General features: G+C 42.9%; 1 protein-coding gene across 20 annotated transcripts in view; it reads left to right on the top strand.

Annotated features, from left to right (window-relative positions):
• STRBP (spermatid perinuclear RNA binding protein) overlaps positions 1-27,880 on the top strand; it is a 72,827-nt gene that overhangs the window by 32,617 nt on the left and 12,330 nt on the right. For 12 of the 20 annotated variants that reach the window (XM_074923860.1, XM_074923861.1, XM_074923863.1 and 9 more), the window contains exons 4-17: positions 1,773-1,938; positions 4,557-4,701; positions 10,183-10,277; positions 10,679-10,774; positions 11,492-11,603; positions 12,196-12,293; positions 12,747-12,858; positions 13,450-13,575; positions 14,444-14,643; positions 16,934-17,092; positions 19,231-19,365; positions 20,255-20,395; positions 21,234-21,357; positions 23,484-23,528. In XM_074923860.1, coding sequence (XP_074779961.1) covers positions 1,773-1,938; positions 4,557-4,701; positions 10,183-10,277; positions 10,679-10,774; positions 11,492-11,603; positions 12,196-12,293; positions 12,747-12,858; positions 13,450-13,575; positions 14,444-14,643; positions 16,934-17,092; positions 19,231-19,365; positions 20,255-20,395; positions 21,234-21,357; positions 23,484-23,528 — 1,754 coding nt within the window. The other 8 variants (XM_074923869.1, XM_074923874.1, XM_074923873.1 and 5 more) reach the window with 7 other exon arrangements.

Consider the following 27,880-nt stretch of genomic DNA (forward strand, 5'->3'; position numbering starts at 1 on the left):
CACTTAAAATCATGAATATTTTTACATAAATTAACGTATAAATTTGTTCGAGACGGTGTGACTGTATTGACACTGGAGAACAGTTGTAGTGGATTGATAGGCTGCTTCTCCACAGACAGACAATTAAGTTTTCTTGTCTTCTCGGGGAAGGAATCGAAGCGCAGTGTTCTGCTGTGACACGCGGTGTGCTGGGTGCTTTGCTGGGGACTTCCTGGCACTACTGGTGACGGTCTAGGTGTCCCCTCATGTGGGTAAAACAGGCGCAGAAGGGATTCTTAAAAAAATTTTAAAAAACATGAAGCCTGCAGTAAATGCTTTTGAGACAGCTGGCTGGCCTTGCTTTCACATGAGTGTCTGCAGGACTCTTCATGCGTGTGCCCCATTATAAATTTGGAGTGTATTATTTATACATACAGAACAGTTTGTGTATTTATGCATTTGTATGGGACAAATTATTTTACTAATCACAAGGCAAAAGGGCCTTACACTGTAGAAAAATATGTAACTTACAGTATCTTCGTGCTAGTTACAAGCCACGTCTAAAGGAGTTTGGCAGTTTTCTCACACATTTGCATGCAGATGCTGTTCAGGTAGCAGCTCCAGGGTGGAAGTTGAGATGTTTACTTTTGGAGCAGTTGTTGTTTGCTTCTGGCTATTGCCAGAAATCTGGGATTGCCTTTTCTTGTCATTCCTTCTTTTCTTCTGTCTGTTGTTTAAGCCCCTGCTCCTGCCTTTCCATTTACAGTGCACAGACAAAGCCAGCACAGTTACCAGATGAAGGTACTTCCCATCGAGGCTCAGGATCTACGTGATAATCCCTGATCTCAGTGTGACTGGTTTGGGGTTTTTTGGTGTGCTATACCCAGTCCATCCCTGTGGATGGTGAGAATGGTGGGAACAGGGGTGCTGTCATTCTGGCTGAGGTGGTTTAACACCTTTACTGATGATGAGCTTTCTGTGGGTTTTCTAACGTGATGTGCCACAGAGTGTGAGATGCATCATGTGGCAATAGCTGCTGTTGAATTGTCGAAGATGCATTTCTTGCATTTTTCTTGATGTTTTTAAGCAATCCTACCCTACTAAACTGGTTTTTGTTGCAGTCTTCTCTCAGTATTCAGAACTAAAAGTGTTCTTCTGTTGCTTTGAAAGTTGTTCACTGTGGCTCTTAAGTGTTCCCCTAAACTTTAGCTGGAGAGTGAAAACTAGCAGTCAGACCTCTATTCCTGAAGGTTTCAGTAGTAAGATTTGTCAAAGGAATTGGACCTGAAAGACTTCTGGAAATTAGAAGCTTTCCTGAAATGTCAGTTTGTAGTATGGGCTAAAACTTTAGAAATTGGTTGTATGATTGAATGTATGGATCAACTAAAAGAAACATTGAAAAGGTGTGTGTCCATGTTTAAAGTTGGAGTGTCACTAAGAGGCAACTCGGATCACTCCTGAGAACAGGATTTCTGTCAGAAAGCTCCTCTATATGAACTATTCTACTCTTCTGGTAGATCTGCAGATAGTGAATTTGGGCTTTTTTGCACTTTGTAACTCGAGTGAGGCAACTTCTGCAGTCGTGTGAACTGCGAATCAGTACTACAATTAATTTTTTCATAGGAACTACTTGCATAGGAGTTGTCTGTGCCCTTCACTTTCTGATCAGCGATACGCCACTTCAGCACAGCCATCAGTCCCATCCATTTATCTCCTCGCTGTGATAGGATAGTACAATTATTTTGAATGTGTGAAAATACCATTTTAATTACTCCAAATTGTTTCATTTCCAGGGATCAAGGTGGTCGGACGTTGTGTGGTGTTATGAGAATTGGCTTAGTTGCAAAGGGTTTGCTGATAAAAGATGATATGGATCTGGAGCTGGTTCTCATGTGCAAAGAAAAACCCACAAAGACCTTGTTATGTACAGTTAAAGACAATCTCCCCGCTCAAATCCAGGTGAGTTAATTCAGGGATGTCCTGGAACAGTGGCTGATAGCACTGCAGGGTGTGTTTGAGTAAAGGCTGGAATTTGTTCCACAAAAAAAAGCCAAGCGATATAAAGAAATATGCTTTGAATCTAGGACGACACCTGGGGGGTGTGACATGTTTAACGTGGTGACATGAAGTAGTTATTCTCAAAATTGAACATCTTATTCCTGTTGTTGCCTACTCCCTCTTTGTCATGTCGCTCTTCCTGCGATGGCAGCTAACCTTTCCGTTGGGGAACTAACCCAGCTGCGTTTGCTCTCTGGTCCAACCCCTCCCGTGAGCTAATCCGCAGTCCCACAGATCTCCCCTGCCCCAGCCTCTGCCTGCTCTGTGGTGTTGTCCCTGTCCCTGAGCCCTACGTTCTGCACCGCAGCTGCTCGGCTTCGCTTGGGCTGCGCCAGGACAAACGCCTCCGAGCTTCTGAAGGGAGAACAACTCGCTTTAGGTGGTCGCTCATTTGAGCTCATGTGAATCATGAGCTCGTAACTCTATTTACGGCTATTTAATTCTGATTTTGGCTTCCAGTAGGCAGCACGTACAGCTGGTATCAGTCTCTTTAAAGCTGTTGGGGATAATACCTCTTTGACAGGGTTCTGAGTCTGACTAATCAGTCCAGCTGCCAGGCTGCCATACACTGCTGCTGAGAAGCTGGGCCCTAAAGTAAGTTCCTCTCACCAAACCACATCCAAACTCGCTCTGCTCTTCTCCTGATGCTCTTTCCTGCTTTGTGTTTATTGCCACGTGGGCAGTACGTGTGTTGCCACTCTCGACAGCTGTTTGTTCACCTGAGGGGCTTGTTTCAATGCCATCACGTGGTGCCTGCGGATGTGGCTCTGACCACAGCTGAAGGTGCTACAGGTCTATGGAGTGGTAAAGAGTAAATCTAACTTGTTCGAAAATGATAAGGATGTATCGAGTAGTAAAGAGGAAATTTTACTTGTTTGTAGTGAGGCGTGAGATGAGAAAGGTTGTAAGTGAGAAGGAAAGTTAGCATGTGCTTCAAAATGAAAATGGCAGAATAGACATAATTAAAAGATGTGACAACTGCAATCAGTTCAAGGGACAGGTAGGTAAGATCCTGTGGGGAAGCGTGAGGGGAGGGATTACAGAAAAGATGAGGTAGGAGGAATCTGACTCATGAAACAAGCTACAACTGTTGTGGGCATAAAAGACAAGAGGTTCTGCAACCACGTGGGATGCAGGAGGGAGAAGGAAGGTGCAGGCCTGTTAGCGAACAAAAAGCAAATGAGGTACAGAGATGTTAAACAGCTGCTGCTTTGCTGCTTTGAAGGCCACTAGTGAGCAGATGCTTCAATGTTTTAATCTCAATAAAGGAGCTGGAGGAGTGGAGGTTGCAACAGGAAAAGAAGCTAGAATCGATGTTAGGTGTGTTCTAACCATATGGTCTTGCTGAAACAAAACCACAAGAAATAGCTGGAGGACTCTGAGCCATCTGTGGTTATCTTTGCACTTCTGGAGGTTGGGAGAGGTCCCGCAGGACTCCTGAAAGACCTGCAGATACGGATCACTCGAGAGAACTCTGCATGGTAATGGAACAGATTATTAGGCAGTCGTAGTATTATCTACAAAAGAAATCTAAGCAAGGAAATAAAGTTTATTGAAAACAATTTAGAAACCACTCGATTTATTGGTGTACTGTTGGGAGGAAAGTCACCATTTCCAGGCATTGTCAGGATCTCTCCCGGGGCTGGTGTTAATGAGTGAAGTGGGTAACAGTTTGTCTTGTGTCCACTTTCAAGTGCTGTGTGGAAAGGGAGGGAGTGAGAGATGGACAGAAAAATGAGAAAAATCAGATGAGTGACAATAAGCACCCAGAAAACCACATGATTAAAATTATCTGGTTTGGAAAAATTCAAGAATGAATGCAGGTGTAAGTTTTAAGACATTAATGGTTATTTATAAAGGGACAGTGATTGAGTATCGTGCACAGCTACCACAAGTGGGGGGAGAAGTAATTGGAACTGTAGCAAGGGGCGTTATTGGTGCAAACCAGGTCATCTAAATTGTATGTGCAGCCAGGAACCAGAGCAGGCTATTTGGAGAGGTGGTGAAATCCCTTGCTGGGGCATGTTGAAGAGTCTCATAGGGCTGGTAGGAGCTGGCCGAGGGCTGTCTGGTCACACCTCCTGGCAGGTGTGTGGCTGGGGGAGCGGGCGGCTCTGCGCTGGGCTCCGGCTGTGCCGGCCGTACTGCGCGCGGGAGCTCTTACACCGGAGGCAGCGCTGCCGGAGGACTCTGTACCCACTAAGAGAAGCTGCTGGTGGTATTTTGCATGCCAGCAGCTATGAAAGTCAGCTACTGCCTTTATTTATTTAAAAAAAAAAAAACACCCATGTGGTAATATAGTGGAATTATGTAGTATTCTCATTAAACTCGTTGCAGACCATTTTTCTTAAGCATGTTACCTGGGTTTTCTGTTTGTTTTTAATGAGGGAGGCAAGGCCTTCCATGTTACTGCAATGTCTTTAGGCTTCTCGTTAGTTAAGAGGCGTGTGCGCATACAGAGATTCTGCCATTTGTCAGTTGATTGGGAGATTCTTGAAATCTTTCTTGGTGACTTTCAGAAACTTACAGAAGAGAAGTATCTCGTGGAGGAGCATGTAAATGAGGCAGCTATTATTATTCGTAACACAAAGGAGCCCAAGCTAACTTTGAAGGTGATTCTTACATCCCCTCTCATTCGAGATGAAGCAGAGAAGAAGGAAGGAGGTACACAGAGCGTTTTAACTTGTTTTTAAGACTGTTCTATCTAAATGCCCTGACTGTGCAGCACAGGGTTAACTGGGAAGTAGATTTTTAACTGTGCATCATGTACTAACTAGATTGGCTGTTGCCACCATAGGTTACATTATTTCTGCCTTAAAAAGATGAGTTACTTTACTTTCATGTAAATATGCATAGTTTTCATTCCTACAATGTTAACTTTGACATACAATTAGACCTTCGTTCTCCTTTCTTTCAGACTTGCTAGTTAATTCTTGAGCACCCCGGCGCTGCACAGTCTTGTTTTCAAATTAAGTCAGTCAAGTGGGATTGGTTCGTAGCATCTTGAAAAACTTGTAAAATCATTTCTCTTTTTAATTTAAAAATCCTCTCCTGCAAAGCTTGCAAGTATGTCGTCCTGGCCCTCAATTTTTATTAATTGATGATACATATGTGTATGTTTCTAGCTTTAAGAATTTCCTGACTGGGATACAATTGAAGTTAGTGTTATAATACAGCACTTTTGCTTCTGAATTGACGTTGTACCTCATGTCCTTAGAGCAAAGTAGACATAGAGAACTGTGACTTAGTTCCTTTCTGTACCTTCTCCCTGCGTGATGTCCGATATAGTCATGTGCCCCTCGTTAAAGGACTGTTTTCTCGTAGCGTCAATGAGGTTGGAAACAAACCAGGAGAAACAGAGGAGAGCAAATGTAGCCATACTCTGTTTTATTTTGAAAATCTTGTCAGTAATTTCTGCTTCCGCTTCCCAAACCTATCCCTAGAAACTTTGCCACTGGATGATGTCAGACCTTTGACCAACTGGCCACTCTCTGTCATGACACCTGAGGCAGCTGGGCCCACCTGGGCTAGGGAACTCCCTGTCGCTCTTTTCCCATTTCCAGACTTGCCAGTGTCCTTTGCTTCCTCCCTCTCCCACCGAAATACCGATGCAATGAGAAACGTTGGTCAGTGTCTCTCCGTTTGTGCCGCGGCAGGAAGGATCCCTTCTCCCTTCCCGAATGCAATGTCACACTTCGGCAGCACTTGGATGCAGAAAAATCTTACAAAACAGATGAATGGCAAAGATTCCCTAATTGCAATGTCAGTTTATTCGCAAATTAGTAACCACGCTCTTTTGCAAGACCATTAAAAATAAACTGCATATTACTTTAGTTGTTCGACTTCCCATAAGATGCTGAGATCAGCCCTGCAGTTGCTGCAGCTGATCCGTGTTCGTGAGAACGAGCACAAAGTTCAGAACAAATCTGAGCGGGAGAGGACTTGTAAGACTCTCACAAGGGGACAGAGTTTTGCACAAAGACATCTGTCCTAGTATTTTCTTGCAAAAAGTCATGCCGTTGTGGCAGTAAACTCTAGGGACTCCTGAATTCATCTCAATCTGGATGAGGATTTGAACTTTTATGCTTTCGTATATTTAAAATGTAGGTGTTCCAGTTTGTTTTCAGTATCTTAAAACATTTTTCAAAATTCTGTACCATTTTTTATTTTTTTTTAAACTTAAAATGGTTTGACTACCTCTTAGAGTGGTGTTACACTACCACTCCTGTACCACTGGTGAGGACAAGTTAACAGGGTCATGGATCTTGTTTCAAAGCCCAGGTTCTTTGACACTGATTCATCACAAGTGAACATTTATCATATTCCTTTACAAAGGTATGTGAAACATTATGCAGATGTCACTAAGTAAATCGAAAGCGGGGGGGAAATAGTGTTTTTCATAATGTTTCCAACCAGATTTAGGTCACTTTTACTTAGATACAGACCAAAGAAGTTTCACATCTGGTATCAAGGGAAAACCCTCAAACTGTCTGGTGAAAGACCTTGATCTCCAAACAAAGTACCGCCATATTTTTCCAATACCCCTGAATAATGCCAACCAAATGTAAACATACTTCCGATGCAGTTTTAAAAACTGCCTTGCGTTTATTCCATACGTCCTTTGAAAGAAGGAGCTCAAAATGCTTGTCAACTTGCCTTTCATCTCACATGTAAGATAGGCCGCGGGGCTGGGGTGCCCCCGGCGCCGCCCCCGGGGAGCAGAGCCTGCGCAGAACTGACCAAGGTTTCGGCGCTCGGTGTGATTAGCACTAATCTGTCCTCTAACCCAGCCGGCAAGGTTAGGCGCAACGGACCTCGTTACCAGTGCTCCCATTTGTTCTGTAGGAATGCTGTGTGTGCCTTCATGCCCTGATGTCAGAATGTATCGAAAAACATTCCTGGATTTCTCTTCAGTCCCCACCTCTTTGGAAAAGTGTTCATGTTTAAGATGTGATGTTTGTCCTATTTGTTTTTGCTGCTCGTTAGCAAAAATAAATAGTGGACCAGTGTGTGTGTGCATTTCGGTGTTTCTCACAAATGGCTATCCATAAAGCTCTGCTTTCTCATGTCGACTTGAGAAGTCAAGCACCTAAAATTCCTGCATTTTGCTTCAGTTTAAAAGTTCTTAAGAAACTGAATTTTTAGTCACAGCATCAAATATAAATTGGGCTTTCCAGACCAGAACCTTGGAGCTCAAAATCAGTTGTTGTTACTGAGTGCACAGTAACAACAAGCTTGTGGTGTGGTAAAGGAGTTCCTTTACCAAAGTGGGGCTGAACTCAGCCTCGCCCCTGGAGCAGCTCCTGCCCGTGGGGGTGACTCTGCCGCGGCCGGCGACGCTCCAGAGGTGCCGAGTGCTTCTGAGGGGCAACGAGCCACAGACTGACCTTGCCTCTGCAGAGAAGACGGCGCTCCCCGTCCGGCTGCTGCGCCGAACGCCGCTGGCAGCTGCCGTGTGAAGAGAAGCCACGCAGCAAGCGGGGAGACAGTGACTGAAGGATTGGTTCTGTGTTGCATAGTCAGAGCTAACGTCAGGGCTTTGTTATTAACCGTTTATTAAACTCCTTGTATCGTTGCCCTTGCTAAAACCACAAGGAAAAAAAAAAAAAAAGTGAAAAGTGAAGCTTTGCAATCCCATTTGAAAATTTTGATTGGGTCTCACTTTCCTGACTGGCAGAGCATGAAGAAACATGCCATTCTCCTGAGGGTGTCGAAAGGGAGCCTGCTGCAAGCCGCTCGCCCTCTTCACTGCCTGTTCTCTTCATCTTTCTGTTTAATAGAATCTTGCACCCAAAAGCTGGCCGACTGCAACATCTGCGAAAGTAGCTCAGAACACCAGTACTGCGTTTGCAATTGGCAGAATTCTTCAAGATATCTGTAGTTTAGAACTTTGGAAACAGCCTTAATCCTGTAGGAAAAAGTATGATTCCTACTTGTTGAAACAAATGAAATCTGATGAGGTTTTTCATTTGCCTGAATGACCCATGACACATACTCTGTTCGTAGTTTAAACGAAAAAAGAATTTTCTTTGTCAATGGCTGCAACACGCTTTCGCAAAGCCTTGTACAGCACTAAGTGAAAGTTCCTTGGCATTTAAAGATCCAGTTCATTGCAAAAGCTGAATGATGTTGCAATCAGTCACCTTTGCCACTTCTAATGTTTTAAAATAAGATTCTGATCATTCATTGATGGTAGTTGTTTTATAAAATACATGAGCTTTAAGCAGATGTTTATATTGCCCACACTGAAGTTTTCTTACAGAACTACACAGATGTACATTTAGTGATTGTGTGTCACAAAACATTACTCCTGAAAATAATGAAACTGCAAAGGAAGTTTAGAAGCGAATCTCGTGTTCCAAAGTGACCTGTTGTGCTCACAGAAATCCAGCGCTTTGAGTCTTTGCAGCTTTTACTTGGAAAACCAGCCCGAGGAGTGATCAATCCCAATACTGTAATACAGTTGGTGAGGGCAGTAAGAAACAATACAAATATCTGCTGCGAAGTTCATTGGGGTTAGAAAAGAAGCTTATAGCACTTAAATCTTCTGCTGACAGCAGAGCCAGCAGGTGCGAACTGCAACTGTGAACGGTCAGACAAGATACCTGGTTCTGTTCAGTTTTACACTGTCGTTTGGGGTTTTTTTTTGCTTTGGGCTCTTTTATCCATCACAACGTAACGTGCTTTTACCAGAGTAACCTTCCCATTGAACAGGAGGTGAAGCAACTTTAACATTAAAAATGCAAGTGCACATGCAGCCACTACGATCCGAAGTAACCTGTGAAAATGTGCTTTGAGATGTTACTAATAAATTGTACTCCAAACTGATGGTACTTTTCTCTCCTAACTTGTCCTCATATTTCAAATGTCTTGCTGGATTTTGCTTATCTAGCATGGTCTTCAATTCGTAATGGATACTGTATTTCATTCAGACCTGCGCAGGTCTCACAAGACCTGGAGGATTGACCATTATGAATAATGAAAAGACTATATTTCAAAATAATTTATTTTGAAATAAAAAGTAATTGTGTATTCATAGGAGAATAACGTATTCAAGGTTTTAGTTGAGCTGTGGATTTATTTAGTGCTTCCAATATGTTCTCATGTCAGCTAAAAACTAAAACCTTTTTAACTTGACTTCACAGATAGGCAAAATCTGTCATTTGTACAGAGAATTTGCAGAGAATCTGGATGCTAATAATTCCTTAGGATTAAAAAAAAAAAAATAAAAAAAATACAGGGAAGAAAGGACTGACGCACAGTTGTCCCTTAATATAAAATCAGATGTGACTGCTAAAAGCGGTATGTTGCATGCTGGATAAAGAAAGAGAAAGGGGTTGGGGGGGGGGAGTGTAAACCTGCACAGAAGGTAGCAGTCAGTGTCTTGTCTCTCAAATCCTTTGAATTTCCTCTGCTGATTTCAGTTGCTGTTGGGAAGAAAAGATTTTTGTGAGGGGGGGGTTACCTCTCTGATATGTTAATAATCTGGAAGTTACCAGACTTGCTTCTTTCATATATTCCGGTTATATGAAAGACAAATCAAACTGTAAAATTTCTTACCAGCATTTCTTATGTATTTCTTTAATTGAATTGTATTGGCTAGCACTGTTCATGCAATAATATTTCAAATCTATTCAATGTTGTCCGTTGAAATTCTCAACAATTGCATGGACATAACTTCACTTTCTACCTATTGCAATTTTTTTAAATACACCCCAGAATATCTTCCTCTTGTTGAAAGAAGCTTGTCTCTTTGAAATTTTGTGCTACCGTTGTGGAGTAAGTCACAAAGAAGGGAAAGAAGAAGGGGAAAAAAAGCCCGATACAACCCAACAAAGGAAAAAAAAAGTGCTATATAGCTGTTTTCTGCCCTGAAATGTGTTCTACATTTTTAATAAGATCCCAGATTGTCTGTAGCAGTGGCCATCTTTATTATTACTATTATTTTACAAGGAGTGAATGCCTTTGCTTCTGTTGCACACGTGCACATTTACTACCTTTAATGGCTTGTTTAAATTAAATAACACAGTGCACTTAAATTCTGGGAGTCTTATTATCTCATTGAGATGCTGCCGCTCTTTTTGTATTGTGACAGAAACCCCTTGGTCAAATTGTATCTGTCTCTTTTTATCCCATTTTTACCAGTAGATAATGTTGCGATGAAAGATCCTCCGGACTTATTGGACAGGCAGAAATGCCTGGAGGCCTTGGCGTCTCTGCGGCACGCCAAATGGTTTCAGGTTGGCTATTTGTTCTTACCTTGTTGTTATTGTAGCCTTACGAGGTTTAATTTGAGACAGTTTTAATTTTAATGCCTCTTTAATTTCTGACTAGTCCCTAATAGAGCAAAGGTCTAGAATTCCGTGCGAGGGCAAACGTGACAGGTAGACAGCCAGCTGGTCTAGAGTTGTCATGAGGCTACAAAAGCAATCTTTTGACATTTTGCTTCCTTTTTTATATGTCTCTCTAAATTGAAGTCTTTTACTTCTATATAACTGTTTTTATTTTGCATGAAGCTGATTAAGTATTAAGTAATAATAATCTTTAAAAATCTATCCCAGGACTCTGTGCATTTAAAAAGAAAAGCAAAATTGAAGGCCAGGTTTTTGCGGGTGTATTGGAATCATTTTGTTTGTTTTAGGCCAGGGCAAATGGACTAAAATCATGTGTAATTGTCCTTCGTATTCTGCGGGATTTGTGCAACAGAGTCCCCACATGGGCACCACTGAAAGGATGGGTAAGTACAGAAAGAGTCGAGGGCCAGAAGGTCAGGTCTGAGATCTCCTGAGAACCGTAGCGGTGTCTGGATTGGAGAGAGCAGCGCGTTGTCCGAAACCCCTCCTTAACCCCCCTGCCTTTTACTCCCCACTAACCGTTAACCTGTGTAGAGAAGTGCTTATAGGAAGGAAGGAGAATGCGAGTATCTGTTCAGTCTGTGAGATGTGCAGGTACCGTGGAAAGAGATGTAAGGCTTTGGGCCTTGTGGAGTCTCAAGGATTTGCAATAGAATCCCACCTGTCGCCTCCAAGTTTAGCTTTTCAGAATGACCTTGCTGCCACGGCAGGGCTGCTCCTACCAGAGGACACCACGTTAGCAGGTCTGGGGAGGGCCACATGCTCTGGGTGTCCTTAGAGGAGCACTGTGGGTCACTGTGGTCTCTCATGTAGAACTGGTGGCCCTTTGAGGGGAGGAGAGCGTGTTCGTGTGACCCGGCTTTAGAAGGCTCCTCCTTTTAGCCTCCCAGGGCAGTGAATGGACAGCAGTTGGCTTCCTCAAAAGGTGGCTCAGAGCAGGGAACAGATACACGTGCCATGATCTGTCCTCTGGGATGGCCGTCTGTAGTGGATTAGAAGTGAAGTAAGCTGATGGGAATATTCCTCCCCTCTACCCTCCATATTTAACTGCATTACAGTTACCCTTGTGTCCATACTAATCGTAATTTAATGTCTTCTAGCCACTCGAGCTTATATGTGAAAAATCTATAGGTACTTGTAATAGACCTTTGGGAGCTGGGGAAGCCTTGCGACGAGTGATGGAGTGTTTGGCGTCTGGAATTCTGCTTCCCGGTAAGGGGCCAGGCTGATGTCAGGAACACAAGGGGCTGGTCCGACAGCCTTAATATTTTGCTGTTTGCTGTATGATTAGATGAAAAATGCCTGCCTTGAACTGCTAACCTGCAGTGGAGCTCAGTTAATGGTTTCTTGTTTAAAATTAAAAGGGGAGGTGGGGGGGAAGGAAGTTGCATGGTTATAACCGTTTGAATGACTGCTTCCAATGTGGTAGAAGTGAGTGAGGAATTAACCTCTATCTCATTAAGGGGTTGCAAACGAGTAAGACTTAATGACCATCTGTTTTCTATAGTCATCAAAATCTATGTATTTATTCAAATTATTTGTGGGAGTGTTTTTAAACCTACCACTTCTAGTTCATGTTATTACCCATGGGCAGTGTTAACCCCGGTGAGTTCTGTGGCCACTGCTGCAAGGGAGTGAATTGTCGGGGCTGACTTGCTTTGTGCGGTGTGTGAATCCCATCTGGGAAAGGGGCGCTTCCCGCTCGGCTGAGGACTGAGACTAGCTGTGGTGAGAACCAGCAAGCCCCATTTCCATGTTGCTTCTCGTTTACCCTCAATAATCTCTCTACCTCTTTCCCTCTTAGGAGGCCCTGGTCTGCATGACCCCTGTGAACGGGAGCCAACAGATGCTTTGTCCTACATGACAGTTCAGCAAAAAGAAGCCATTACACACAGTGCTCAGGTAGAAAACTCGTACATCTGAGGAGTAGATACTGTAACAGCGAAGATTTCTGCTCATTAATACAATTTATTGTCTGCCAGGATAGCTTATTGCAATAGCAGTCCTGACAGTTCTCCCAGGGCACTACCCTCAAAAGATTAAATGATGGTTCACAAGCACAGGATTTAAACATGCATGAGATCTAACCCTTGCAAAAGGCAGCCCGACGTCTGTGCACCACCTGCACCCACCTCAGGTGTTTATGTCACAGAGCCCTGGACTTTGTATTACAGAAATTAATGATTTAAAATCTTCAGACATTAGTATTTTCTATAGTGATCACAGAAGGTAGCTGTAGAAGCTGTCTTCCCGTAGAAGAAGTGGGGTTTTGTCTACAAACTTGTTTATAAACGTAAGATGACCGAGTTAAAGTAGTGCTGTGATGTAACTTGTGTTTCTGCTGTCACCCTATAGCATGCCCTCAGATTATCAGCCTTTGGTCAGATCTATAAGGTTTTGGAAATGGATCCCCTCCCATCAAATAAGTCATTTCAGAAATATTCCTGGTCAGTAACTGACAAAGAAGGTAGGTATTGTTTCCTCCAAAAATCACTAATTGGGCAGTAAACTAGGGGTTAATTTAGAATGGGTGGAATTTCCAAGTTATATGCTGTGAATGCAAGGTAAAGGCTTTCCTTTGTGTTAAATGTGGGTTTCTTTAAAAAAAATGTTTAAGTGGTAGGAGAAATCTGGAAATTCTGTTCTTCAGAAGTACCAACAGAGGAGCAGTACAGCTAGAATACAGTTGATGATTTTCTCTAAGTATAAAGTCCTGTGGGGTCTGAAGAGTAAAAGTAGTGCTTATGATTCTTGTGCTGGGAGAGACTGTAGACTGGTCAAAAAGCATATAACAAGTGTCTGTGGTAAGAATTACTCAAGAATTCTTCCTAGAACACACTGTAAAAACCAACCCTGCAGAATTGCACTACTTCTCTCACACATGTTGTTGGAAACAGACATCTTGCATGGCATGGTACAGTGAGTAGTAAGTTAACGTTGGCTCACGTGTAGCAGTAAGAAAGCTTTGACTGATGGCCGAGTTCTTTTCGTTATAAACATGCAAGGAACAGTGTGGGACTAATCAGACTCCTGCTGTGGAATTTTGTTTTTCTAATAGCACATCCATATTACAAGGAAATTTATACCCTAGGTACAGGCTCATCTGCTCTTAAGAGACCATTTGAAGATAGTGTCGGGGATGATAAAGATCCAAATAAAAAGATGAAGCGTAATCTGAGGAAAAGTAAGTGCAACACTTCTCTATTCTGTCTCAAAGATCTATTGTGCAGTGGGAGCTGGTTTAAAAGTCCCTCTGTGTTGGTGTGGAATACCATGTGAAAAAGTCTTTGGAACAAAAAATGTTGTGTCTCACCCCACATTTGGACTGTCAAACACATCTCTTACTGTGCATCTGAATCTCCCCTGACACATTTTATTAACTGAATGATTTGCATTTTTAAATGGGATTGTCCATCAAATTCCAGTAAAACTTTAGTTGCCCGAGCAGCTGCGTTATTTAATTGATAATGTCCCTGTACTGTGGGGTTGGGTTTTTTTCAAAATACTGCAGTGACTTTGCTGTGTGAATATTTGCCTTTTTACATTCTTTCCCTTTTTGAGCTAGTTGTTGGTCTCTCAAGACCTCCCACAAGAAAAATGTTTCCTCTACAAAACATGACCTGGCATATCTGCACAGACTAGAAGTCTCTCAGCTCTGCTGGGATCCAGTCAGTTCTGGGGCTGTTTTCATTGTGCTGCTTTGATGCCAGTTCTGGATCTATTTCCTCACTACCTATAAAACTTGTTTCTCCTTTTATAGCAGCCAGGAAGAATATAGCTAGCTGCAAAAGAATTGTGTTAACAGTATTAAAAAATGGGTTATTATAGTCGTTACCCGAAGTAGAATGGCTTATTAAAGACTTAACCTCTGAGAGGCTGACGGATTGTTTTGCTCCTTGTCTTCATTTTGGCTGGGATAAGAGTTAATTATACAGACAGAAGGCACTGAAATGCAAACTGTTTCATTTTTCTGTTCATCTTGTTTTGTTCATTCCCCCCCCCCCCCCCCCCCATTTTTTTTTTCCACACCCCTTTCTACTATCTTGTACTAGTACTAGATAGTAAAGCAATAGATCTCATGAATGCTCTGATGAGGCTGAACCAAATCAGGCCAGGGCTTCAGTATAAGCTGCTGTCACAGTCTGGGCCGGTCCACGCCCCGGTCTTCACAATGTCTGTAGATGTTGACGGTACGACGTATGAAGCATCAGGACCTTCTAAGAAAACAGCCAAGCTCCATGTGGCCGTGAAGGTAAGGCAGCCTGAGGTAATCTGCTAACCCCAGATCTTGGAACACAGAGTATGAAATATGGTTAGAACTAGTAATACTCAACCTCAAAAAATTCTGGATGAAGCTGAGCTACTACCTACATACTCTAAACACAGCTGGGCACGGTTCAGTGTCGCTGGTTTTATACCAACAGAGGCAGGGGACAGCTTCCCAGGGCTCTGCAGGTCAGTTCATGTGACGATGGGCTGGATGTGGTGTTTAAGTTCTGGACTGGAGGGGGTTTGGTTTTGTTCTGTTCGACTCCTACCTCCTCCTGGTTGGAGAATGGCATGTTGGTGGCTCCCCTCCTTCTGCCCGTCCTTCTCTGTGTCTGTTCCTGGGTTGGGAGCTCCTGGAAACACAAATTTGTTTCCTGTCTTCAGTGTCTGAAGAGCACCTCTGTGCACAGGGGTGAATGATGTACGTAAATGATGGGTCTCCAGGCAGTTCAAGAAGAGACCAGTGTCGTTCAGGTACTCGTCTACCCACTGCTGCTTCCTGTAGGTGCTCTGGGTGCCAGAGCTTCGGTCTGTAGAGCTGCGATAGCCCAAGCCACCCGGCAGAGAACAGCCTTGTTGGGCTGCGTGGGGACAGCGCGGCACACTGCAGCAGGCCGAGCTGCTGGCTTCTGGGAAGAAACAAAAGTTTCCTACAGACAATCGATAGGAAAGAGAACCTTTAAAATAGAACTGCACTTTTGATAGGAACAAGCCCATCTGTCCTTCTGTGCTTCGTTTTGTTTTGAACAAGAATTTTCTTTTTAGAAGCTTCATCTGGCAACTTTCTGCTTTCCTTTGATTTCAGTTTTGAAAATCCCATTGTCCCATGTGCTTTCAAGTTCAAAGTGTCCAGAAGTATCTGAAGGGATGTGTTGTTCCTCCAGGAAGAGTAGATCTGTGTGTGTGTGTCCTTCCAGATTTCTGCCTTATTCTTTTATTTTGCCTCCCTCCCTGCAGTGACTTCTCTGCCCTTGAACCTCTCTGCGTCAGCCAGATCTGTGCTGGTGCCTACCCAGCTCTGTTTTCTCTAAATTTACACATATACAAATCCTGGGCAACGCTTCAAAACATCCATGATTCGAGCCAAGAGGAAATGGGTGGTGTGGTAGAGACCAGCTTTTTTTTTTTTCTTTTTTTTTTTCCCTAGCAGATCCAGGCCCTGCTTTCCCAGACTACTAAGAGGGAACAATGTGACCATTTCAGTTTCTAGATCTGACCTTTTTAAAATTTAGAAGCCCTGAAAAATGCAGCCAAATATACCATAATTGTGTGGGAGCTGAGCCTGGAGTTACCCCTGCAGTTCTCAATTCACTGCTGGAATGTAGTGATTTTTGTAAACTTTGGGTTTGGGACTAAATTTTTAGCGGAGCTTCAGGTTCTTTTCAGATTCTTTTGGGCCTGTGCCTGGCACCTTCATACAACTGGGTTAGTAGCTGGTTAAAGGAGAGGCTGGCCTTGCTAGTGGAGGATGGTTTTGAAGGAGCTGATGAACGGCACCTTAATCAGTAAAATCTCATTTGCTGGACACTGCTGGCTGTGAGCAGCATGGAAAAAGCTTGGCGGTTGTGCCGTGGTTCGTGAAGAGGCAGGCTGGCTGCAGGCAGGCAGTTTGTTACTCCGCTTGCCAGGTGTTCGTTCACCTCACGTCTCGGGTCAGGAATTTGCTCCCTGTACACCTGCTTTGGAAGCATCTACCCTCTGGTGTTGCTGAAAGATGCAAGCAAGGGAGGTGATTCAGTCCTCCAGCTTCAGGGACACGTTTTGTGTACCACTGGGTGCCTACTGGCTGTCGCCTGCAGTTTCCTAGGAAACTCCAGAAGTACCATTTTGTAGAAGTACAATGCTTTAATTCTCATAAGACTGTTTGTCTTGTTTGCCCTACAGTCTATCTCTTGATCTGTCCATGCACACAGAGAGAGGGGGGACACGGTGTGCAAAACAATCTCCTTACTGTACTGTTAAACAGTGTCACGGAGTAGATGCACTTCTGAATTTTAATCTGTTTACCTTACAAAGAATTTTCAAGATGATGAATGATGCTCACGAGTAATTGCTATCTCTGAAACGAAAATTGTGTTGATTCCACTTGGAGAAACCTGGAACTGTTTTCCCCATTGCTATTGTGTTTTTCTCCATTTCAACACAGGAGAAAACATATTTCTAAGCAGTCTGCTGTTACTAGGTGTATGGTGGACATTCTTTTGTGTTGTGATCAGCTTTGGATTTGTTTCCATAGTGCTATCTGTTTTACAGTTCATTTCATTTTGTTGCAGGTTTTACAAGCGATGGGTTATCCAACTGGTTTTGATGCAGATGTGGAGTGTATGAGTTCTGATGAAAAATCAGATACTGAAGGTAAAAATGAAACAATGTCTTCAATCTCAAGCAATAATACTGGAAATTCCACAGCTGACACCTCCGCTACCCTAGAGGTGAGTATTGCATGAAAAAGTACAAGTGATGGAGATGTGTGGGGTTTGGTGGATTTTTTTTCCTCTTCTCCCAGAAGAGGATGGCGTTTTGGTTAGGGTGGTGGATGAGGCATTAAGATACAGTTTCCAGTCTCAAGATCTGCCCCAGGCTTTCCATCGCTGTGGACAAGTAACTGATCTTTGTGCCTCCAGGTTTAAGGTGGTATAGCCATCCTCTCCTCGTAAGTCCGTAAGCTCTCCGAGACAAGTGTTGTCCCTCCTCGTTACCTTCTGTGTGGTCTTGGGCCTGGGACAGCTCCATCTCATTTGGTGCCTCTGGGCTCTAGTAATGCACGTTTCACTATTTCTGTCTTGTAACAGTAGGTTTGTCAAAAAGCTGTACTTACACAGACAGTGGTTTAAGCTGATACACATGAATACCAATGAAAATGTAAAAATTCATTACGAGATGTGAAGAAATGTAAAACTTAATACCTCTGTCCTTATTGAATGGACTAGAAAACTCTGCATTGAAAATGCTCCTCTTTCAATAGAACATACTTTGGCACTTGCAGCTGAAGTCGGGTGCTGTGAGGAGCATGCTGGGCTTTTCTCACTGAAGTTGTGGGAAATAGAGTATTCCTCAGAGGACAAAATTCTAGTTACTTTAGTAACTCTGGCTGAATGTCCCCAGGAATCAGGCTGTGATGGGTCTGTAGTACATTATTTGGCTTTTTAAAAGTATTTCTAGTGTTTGTTTCTTTTCACCATTGAGAAACCAGGAGATTTTAAACTCGTGCTTAGATGTCATCCCTTTCACCTTTTTCGCTTCCTGATTTCCTCGACCAGTGTTTGTAACTGCCAGAGGGATTTTAGAGAAGAATCCTGTGTAAAGACTGAGTAACAGCTTTATTTGTGTATTTGTTTGTCTGCCTGATAGCTCTGCAGCAAGCTCTCTGGGGGCTGTACTGATAAACCATTGTAGATCCCTGTTTTCTTTTTCCATTATGATGCTTTTTTCCAGGACTATGGGGGGGTTGTGCTGTAAATATAAGTAATTGTTCTGTTCTTCGAATACTTGCCAAGATGTTAAAACATTAATTTCTTCAGTTGGAAGCCACTTAATTTCCAGACAGTGCAAAATCACAGACAACTCGATTCACATATGTCTGTAGTCTACTGAGGCATTTCCAGGGCAAGGAAATGGGGGTATTTAATACTCAACAAACTCACTTGTTAATTTGCCTTTAAAACTTACTATATTTTATCACAAAAGTAGGTAATATTTTAAGATGATGAAGATCTTTCCCAGGCTGCGTGACTTTGGGTTTCCATGTTTACGCTTCTGAGACACTTCACTGTCAAAGGGCGGGTCCTGGTACTAGGACTCTTGATCTTTATCCAAAATAAGAAGTTGCTTTGGAACACATTGGTTTGATCCCTTAATCAACTTTCTGATCAGTGAGTAGTCATTTGCATCTGCAGCTGAGTGCACTCTGATGCAGGCTGAATGCTGGTGTGCCGAGATCTCAGCTTTACCGTCCTTGCTTTCCAGTTACAGATATTTTTGCTAAAACATGTGACCTGGGATATGAAACTTCTCCAGTCAGAACTCAGTAGTGCCAGGACGTAATTAGATCGAGCAGCAGAGATGTGTGCAGGGTTGGGAAGGCTAATCTCTCCGTTCGGTGATAAAGCCTTCGATGTCAAGGAACTTGACACCGTGGCCTCAGCCTTGGCTTTGGACGCTCTCGGGGCTGGAATCCCAAGTGCAGCTGGTGTACTGGCCAGTGTGTGGACACCAGACCAGGCCGCGAGGACAGCAGCTCTCGCCAACAGAAATAAAGAGGGTGTGACTTCTTTTGCAGTATTGTTTGTCCCCCTGCTGTTGTTTAGCGCAGAGACCGTCCATCTGCTGTTCTAGCGCAGCGTGTTAGCGAAGCCAAGGCAGTGTTACCTTTGATACAGGTCTGTTCTGGGAAGCCTGAGGAGGCCCACGCAGGGGCCAGAACAAGCTGTTGCAGAGGCCTGACGCAGTGATGCTGCTGGTGGTCTCCACGTGGCTGGCCATGTGGCACTGTAAGCCACAGCGCTGAACAAGTTTGTCTGCCTTTTGAAGAGATAAAGGCTCTAAAGCAGCACCATAAATGTCTCTCTAGGTAAGAACTCAGGGCCCTATACTCACAGCAAGTGGCAAAAACCCCGTGATGGAGCTCAATGAAAAAAGAAGAGGTCTGAAGTACGAGCTCATCTCCGAGACTGGTGGAAGCCACGACAAGCGCTTCGTGATGGAGGTGAGTGAAGCAGAGTTACAGCGTTGGTAGGTGGTTTTGCTAACAGTCAGTCTCTAGAGTTGCTTGCTGCTACAGTTGAGATTTTTTTTGTATTTTGCTTTTTGCAGTGCACATCCATGGTGGTGATGTTTTCAGGCTTTTGTGTCTCTTATGCTGCTGTGATGATTAGACTGGGGAAAGGAATATCTTTTATGCTTTAGGAAAATGCAATGAGAGTTAAAACTGACAGCCCCAAACTCCATCATGTCTTGACATGAGGAGGAAGAGGAGGGAAGAAGATCATCCACAGCTTGACAGAAATCTCTGATTACAAATTTTGCAAACATACTTGGTAACTCCATGTCAGTGACCTGACTTGAATCTCCTACTGCCAGCTTCCCAGGGATATCTGCAATGACTGTAGCAGAGGGTGAACGCATTTGATTTCTTCATCTACTTGTGCTGTCTCTGAAGTAGCACTGGGATCTAAGTGTATGAGGGAGCATCCCAGTTAAACAGTGTGTGTATAGTGTAGGCAAAGATGCTGGTAGAGAACGCACTGATAAAGATGAGGGGAACCTCAAATGATTCCTAAACTCCTATTTCCTAGTGGTATCATTTGTGTGTGGAGGAGCTTAAGCATATTGGCTAAATTCAGTATCAAAGAGATACACTGGTCCTCTTTGAATTGCCCCTGTACATCCCAGATTCCTAATATCTGCCGTATAAGGGTTCACGGGATCACATATGTGTTATCAGCTTCATAATCTAGAAACAATAGAAATCTGCCACAGAAAACACTGGGGATTTTACTACTGAAGTTCTTTATGGATGGCACATCATGACAAGTGGGTGCAGCACGGGATTCCGAGGATAAATACTAGGCATAAACTCATGTCTCAATTTTCAGGTAGAAGTAGATGGGCAGAAGTTCAGAGGTGCAGGCCCAAATAAGAAAGTAGCAAAAGCAAGTGCTGCATTAGCAGCGCTTGAAAAACTGTTTTCTGGGCCTAATGCAGCAAACAACAAGAAAAAGAAGATTCTTCCTCAGGTAAGAATTGTTATTTGCTTTATGAACCGCTGTTGTCACAGCTCTGGGTTATTTTATGATACAAGAACTTCTACAGGAAGTAACTGATTGCAGTCTCTTGTTTTATGCACACATGTTAAGGTTTCTATTTTTATTCTTTTATGATATTGTAATTTAACAATGTAATCTGATAGTTGGGACCATATTCTGGGAAATACAGTAGAAAAGGAGGCACAGAGAAGTGCTGATTAGCTGGGAAAGACACAGTAAGGTCGGTGGTTCGGCCAGTCTCTTGTGTTTCAGGCGAGAGCCACAGAGCGCTCCTGCATCACTTAAGATGCTGGATTTAGGGGATAAGTCATTTATAGCCAGGTAAAGGCTTTAACTCTTGATTCTGTAGTAAACTGAGATTTTTGCACCTTTTTTGCACCTCTTCAACTTTGGGGTGGAATCCTGGCCCTGCTGAAGTTATGTGGGTTGAGAATGGTAGGGTGGAAGCAAAGACAATGCTGTAGATCAAGGAGAGGAAGTTTGTGAGGAGGTGGGAGAGACAGAGGCAGAGCAGAGCGAGGGTCAGCAGCCCCCAGCGTTCCTTCGTGCCCCCGCGGCCGGAGCTGAGGTGCCAGCACGGTCTGACCCCGCGCCCAGCGAGGGAACGGGCTGGGCCCTGCCTGCTCTGCTCGGTTCCGTCAGTCCCGTTCCTGAGGGCAGCCCCTCTCCAGTCTGTGGTCTGCCCTTAACAAGGCGCAGCAAGCATGTTTAAAGAGATTTTTAAAGGGTGGTGATCTCACGCAGATGGCCTTGTATTTCCAGCAATGCTTTCGCTTTCTGAACTCCTGTTTGTTATTACTCTGGGCAGACTAAAGGGGTTGTCAATACAGCTGTTTCTGCAGCAGTCCAGGCTGTTCGAGGCAGAGGACGAGGTGCTTTAACACGAGGGGCATTTGTCGGGGCAGCTGCTGCTACTGGATACATCACACCAGGTAAGGCATGATGCCAGAAATTTAATTTCTGTCTGCTGGGGTGTTCTCTTCCATGTGTGTCAGTCACCTATGCAAGTGATTTCTTCAGCTTTAATCATCTGAGATGAAGCAGAAGGGAGAATTCATGGAGCTTTAAATAAATCAAAGAGCTGAAAAACTGGCAGTACCTGTCTTTTATGAGTATACATTGTGAAGCTCGGCATGCACAGAGCACATGGTTATGGGCACAATGGCTTTCCTGCCTTTATTATTTTATTGTATGCTGTCTTCATAGTTCATCGCCATGGCACAATTCCCAAAACTCCCTTCCTAGCTAAGAACCTCCTGGATCACGCTCCCTTTAGGAGTGGCTTTCCCATGAAGCCCTTGTGGAGATGAAGTTGGCAGGCTCAGGAGTTACTGTGCTCCCAGAAACTTTCTGCATTAATTGTACATGTGAGCCCAGCAGCTATTAGTAGCTTCTGTGGTGTCCAAAAAAATAAAAATAAAAGAATTTCCGTTCATACTCTGGCAGATGTTAATTCATCATCCCTGCTGCGTTGTTCTGATTAGCAAAAACATCTTTGAAAATCCAGGGACCTTCTGGTTCACATTTATCCTTGGTGCTTGCCATGCAGAGCAGGTGAGTTACTAGCCTGGCTGATTTCTCAGGGCAGATTTGCAACCATCAGAAGCAAAACTTTTCCAGCTTGAAGCGCTGGAATGCGCAGCTACTGCTGTCTGGTACAAAATAGCGTAGGGTTTTTTGATGTGTTGTTGCGTTTTTAAAATGACAGGCACATAGAGTGTAAAGTGTTAAAATGTAAACACCAGAAAATTTTCACTACATGTTCACTTTCTCATTCCCTTTACTTTTCAAAGTACAGTGTTCTTTGTGACTCTCCACATGTCTGAGGCTTGCAGGTGACATGTGAAGGGAATCTAGACATTGTTTTTACTTCGAGTAAGCACCACAAATGTGTAAGATGAGATGCTGGAGATTCCTTAGTCGAAGTAAATCCAATAACTTCCAAAAAAGAAAACTTACATTCCTCATGCTCAGGTTTTCAGATTACAGCATGAGCTCTAATTATACCCTTCAGCAGTCCACACACACTAATAGCATAGCCCTGTTATTGGTAGACTTGCTTCCTGGCACAGTCGACAGCGCGTCGTCTTCATTCTTCCTGTATGTTCATGTAATTATAAATACTAAAAACCAATAATTCATTTTTAATGGCTGCTAACATTGGTTTTGGAACTGTCTTTCTGCCTGAGGAGTCATTTATGAGACACTTTAACCTGCCAGGGGCATGCTTCTTGCCAGCATGGAATTACTCCATCCAGAAATAAATTTAATTTCCCAGTCGCTGTAGTTGTTAAGCTTTTATTGGCTTTGGCCTTCACAGATTACTTCTCTTCATCCGCTATTCTTCTCGGAAATCTCTTGCTTTTTGTGATGGACACTAGCAATCCCAGCACAAAAAACTTCCTGTAAAGCCTTCATGAACTACTGAGATAAGAGTAACCAAGATTGGTGTTACCACTGTTGCTTTTTGTCTTGCTCCAGGGTCACGCTTAGCTCTTTGGGACAGAAAGATACTGCTCTCTGTTTGCCCCCAGGTGTTCGGATGTCCTCTGTGAAACTTTTTCTCTATTAGAAGTGGCAGAGGAAGCAGAACTCACCAGAGCTTTACTGATGACGATGTGGTATCTGCCACAGGCATCAAGCATTCCCCTCCTTACAGCAGAAGTGGAGGAAAATGACTTGTTCTCTGCATTAGACTGTATTTGTAATTTAGGCAGAGCAGAAGCAAATATGGGCTGTCTGACTGGATCATGGCAGCTCCACACTCTGACAGTACAGGCCTGAGGGCTTCAGCTGAATGAAAATGCTAAAGAAATGAAATACGGAATTTAACTCTTTGATGCCAAGGAAGTCATTGGGTAGCTTGTTCTTCAGGCCACCACGTAGAAGGATTTTTGTGGGTTTAGCAGTATTTATATGTATTAGGGTGAGTTTGTTTTTTCTGTGGGTCCTGCTTCATGTACCAGAATAGGTCCCTGCCTGTGCGGTGCTGTGCAAACACTGTTGCCTTCTGATACAGTAGGAAACAAACCCCCTGCCCTGTGTGTTTATATTGCAGGTTACGGAGCACCGTATGGGTACAGTACAGCGGCGCCAGCTTACGGTATGTATAGCCCAATAATTGACAAATTAGAAATGATAGAGAAACTGTTGTGGCAGTCCAAATGTGGCAGTCCAAGGAGAAACTCAAAGAGATTAAAGCTCTTAAACCATGACAACAACAACACTTTTATGCCATAACCTTGTGGTTCTTTTTTGGTTGGAGTAGCTTTTTGCCTATGCTTTGCCTGATTTGTGGAAGGACTGCTCGTTCTAATTGCCTGTTCCCTTTCATACTGAAACTGAATCGAAGTAGTTTTCTTACTTTTTACAGCCAATCTGTGCTCCATTCAAAGACTACCGAAGGGCCTATTTCAGCATCTCTGACCCGTATTTATCCAAATGGCATTACAGTAACATTGGCGAAACGTTTGTCCCCAGGTGTAAGTGGCTTGTGGACAAACCTCTCTTAATGCCATCAACTCAATGAAGTCTACGTGCATAGAGACCCCCCCGCTACCCCCGCAGGCTAAACCACTGCTGCTTGGGACAAGCAGAATGGGTTCTGTGTAGCTTACACCGTTAGCACTCAGGTGGCAGGGCAGCTAGGACACGGTAATTTGCACAATGCTTTTCACTAAGAAACACAGTGATGTTAGGCTGGCAAAGCACTGGTTTCATGAAGATTGTCAAATAAACTAATCATCAGAGAGCTATGATGGAAGGGTTTTTTCTTAACTCAGCTTCTCCCTACCCACTGGCTTTTTTTTATGCTAGACTAACAATGCATACCTCTAACCGGCCCTTTTGGTTACTTTGAATGAGGTTTATGTGGCAATGGGAGCAAAGCCGTTTGGAGTCAGTGATATGTCCCGGCACGTGCAGAGCGAGCCCACCCCAGCCAGGCCCACCTTGCAGGGACGGGCCTGCTGCTCGACTGGCAGATTTAGCACACCTCAGGGCCTGCAGTTTTTCATACAGGAAACTAAGCCTGCAGTTTGCTATTAATTTGCTAGTGTTTGTAGCATTTGTAATACTTGTTCCTCTCAAATTTGTATAGCTTGGGCAATACCAACTCCCCTGATAGCATTATAAAAGTCAGAAGTATTTTGAAACGTTGATTTCATTAGTTTAGAGGTATGAGCTGTAAACAGTGGCAGAATGCAGCTGCTTTATTGAAAATGTTCACTTGGCTTGATGAAGGCCAGCTGGCCTAGTCTGTACTCCTAGTGGAAAGGGAAAGGAGAATGGGCCCGTGGGCTGTACTCGGTGTGGAATTCTCCCTTCAAAATGGAAGCAAATCTCTCTAGTTTGAGACCTCCTGCCCTGCTGCCCGGCCGAGAGCTTTGACAGGATGACAGCTGACGGCAGTGCTGTCCCACTGAGCACACACTGTATGTTGTCTTTTGTGTTGCACTACACAAGGAACAGCAACGTGTTTTCTCAAGCAAAAGTGAAAGGAAACTTAGTTTAGGGCTTACTTCACAGTACGAGTGTTTAAAAAATGCCTTTGGTTCTTTTTCAAGCAATAGTCACAGACTGTAACCTAGAGGAGTGGTATCTGCATGCCTGTATTTTTCTAAGCAGTGACACATAGTGGCATAAGAGGAATCCCTTCCCTGCTGAAGGATACAATTGTTACCAACTTTCCTTGCAGTTTTTCTTGCTTTTTTCATTCATTCCTTCCGTTTTGTGTTTTTTCTCATGATGCCTATTTTTGGAGCTGGATTTTAATCACTCAGCTGTGTATATGTGACATATCACTGACTTCAAAGCATTGTGGAATTGAATGCCCCCATTTTTCACATAAAGAGTTTCTGTTTTTAATGTCTTATGATTGTGATGCGAAGTACTGGGATAATGCTTTTTGGCTGTAAGGTAAACATGTCTCTTTGCCTTTGTAAGCTGTTGCATGTTGGGAAACTTCACTTTGATCATCTGGTGCTCTGGAATACCTGCTGTTGCTGCTTTGTGATTTCTAAATGGATACATAGGTTAAATACTAGAATTTAAATAGGCAAGATTAAAAAAACAAACCAACATTTAATTGTGCAGAAGTTTGCGAGGCCACAAGAACTCTCTAATAATCACGAAATCAGGCAGATACTCCTCTTTCCAGATTTGCCACTTCAATACAGGAGAGGAAATGCAGAATAATGAAGCAGATGCAGAATTTACTGTAGGTGCTTGATTTTTGGCTGACCTACCTGGATGCTTATCAAAACGGCTGGACAGTTTCCCTTTGAGTTCTCTTTTACGCACAGCAGTGCCTGTCTAGGATATCTGCAATTGTAACTGGCCTGTGAAATTAACTCAGAACATACAAACGAGATAGTAGAGATTAACTATCATAAAGATTACGAAGTAGAGCTTCAGGTCTGAATACACACTCTGCTTTTGAGAGTACTGTTTACTTTAGTTTTACCAAACACCAGGACAAAAATAAAAGCAAACTTTAAGCTAACCATCTGTTTGAAATAGTGCAAAGTGTTGAAGTGTTACTGTTTGTGGGACTCTGCATCCTAAGGTCACATTGACTGACTGATCTGGAAGAGGTTAATGAGAACACTGCTGTAAGCTCTTACCTGACTTTCTTGGATCACTGAACTTATTTGGAGTCCTCTCCCTTTCTTCTCTCTGTAGGTTTACCCAAGAGAATGGTTCTGTTACCAGTTATGAAATTCCCAACTTATCCTGTTCCCCACTACTCATTCTTTTAGCAAATGGCAGAAGCTAATTCCTATTGATTGAACAACACAGTACAGTACAGAATGTTAGAAGAAAAAAAGCCTTTTTATCCTGTTTTCTTTGAACACATACTTGAGCAAAGTCATTTGTAAAGAAACATCTTTTTCCTACTTTTTGATTTTAACAAAATGCAAATTTAGTTCTCTAAAACTTGAAAAAAATGTTCTGTGAAATGTTACCTCATTTTCAAATAACTTATACCAGCCTTCTGTTATAGGGAAGAACTAGAAGCTTAAATCTTACGTTTTAAATGAAGTATCCGATTATGTAAAATTAAATTTGTGAAGGATGTATAGAATATAAAACACTGATCACAAATAAACTGTTTTGTTGTAACACAAGAGTACTGCCTGTTTCCTAATGCAGTCACACAGATTCAGTTAATGACCTGTACTTGTGGTAGGGTTATTAAATGCAGGGCATAGTTCTTTAAAAAATAAAAAATAAAAATTAAAAAAAAAAAAAAACAACCAACCCACACAATAGAAACTTTACAGTTAACATTTAACTTTGTAAATATTATGGTGTGTAATAAACTTAGTAAAATTATGGGTTAAAATATTGTTTTATCTTATTTTTTATAGTTAAGCATCAGTACCTGAGTTTCCTTATAATCTTTAAGATCAGCATACTGTAACTGTGATTGTAGACACAGTCTTAATTATCCAAGAAGGCTTTTCACTTGCACACAGAATACTGAAAAACAGACAAAACAAAGGGAATTAACCTTAGGCTGTCTCTCTGTATTAGGTTGCATTCTGTGAGATAAGTATTAAACAGAGGAAGTTCCCACAGGACTCATTATGTAATTACAGGGATACACAGTTAAGTCCGTATTGCCCAGAGAAAGGACAACAATAATGTTACAATCAGGTTCTTTAGAGCTCAAAAGCTGCTTATTTTCTTTTCTTTTCTGTTTTTACAAAAAAGAAAAAAAAAAAAAAGAAAAAAAAATTGCACTTGTTCTTGTGGCCTTCTTCACTTTTAAGATTGTCTGCCCACCCTTGATTTTCCATCCACCATTTCTACAGAAAGCATTTTAGTTGTCAATCTTGTATTAAAACAAAGGGTTCTCCTTTTCCCCCTTACATTTATAAGAATCTAAAGCAGCAACAAGGTCCCCATGAAAACTTGCTATTTAATTGTCCCAGTTCTTGTTGAGTGCTGCTGTGGAAAGTGACACACTTCAGCCATAGGCCAGTACTTTTTTCTAAGAGTTGGTGCTCAAACCGAAAGAATCCTCTTTCCGAGAAGGAGTGGGTGCGTGCCCCTGTCTGGAATTCCAGGACAGGCCCCAGCTCCACGCTGTCTCCATGCGTTGTAGACTTCGGCATTAAAACTGCTGTGGGCTCGAGCGAGGGATTCGAGTAGTCTTTATTAAGGTATCACCCCACAAAATAAGCAGCGTTGTTGGTTGCACTTCTCTACTCAGACCTCACCCGTTGCTTTTTGGTAGGTTTGCTTTAGTTCATGCTCTTGTAAAGATTGCCCTCATCCACTCTGGTCTCTAACAGACTCTGCTGCTCAGGCGGGGGGAGCTTGTTATCTGAAGAGGGTGTAAGAACAGTGCTTAAAGCAATGTAAAGTTCCTCCTCCCCTACGCCCCCCGTTATAGGGAAAGAAATATTAGAAAAGCTTAATAAGGGGTGGCTTATATAACAAGCTGCT

The sequence above is a fragment of the Athene noctua genome, chromosome 20, assembly GCF_965140245.1.
Source record: "Athene noctua chromosome 20, bAthNoc1.hap1.1, whole genome shotgun sequence".
Taxonomy (NCBI): Eukaryota; Metazoa; Chordata; class Aves; order Strigiformes; family Strigidae; genus Athene; species Athene noctua.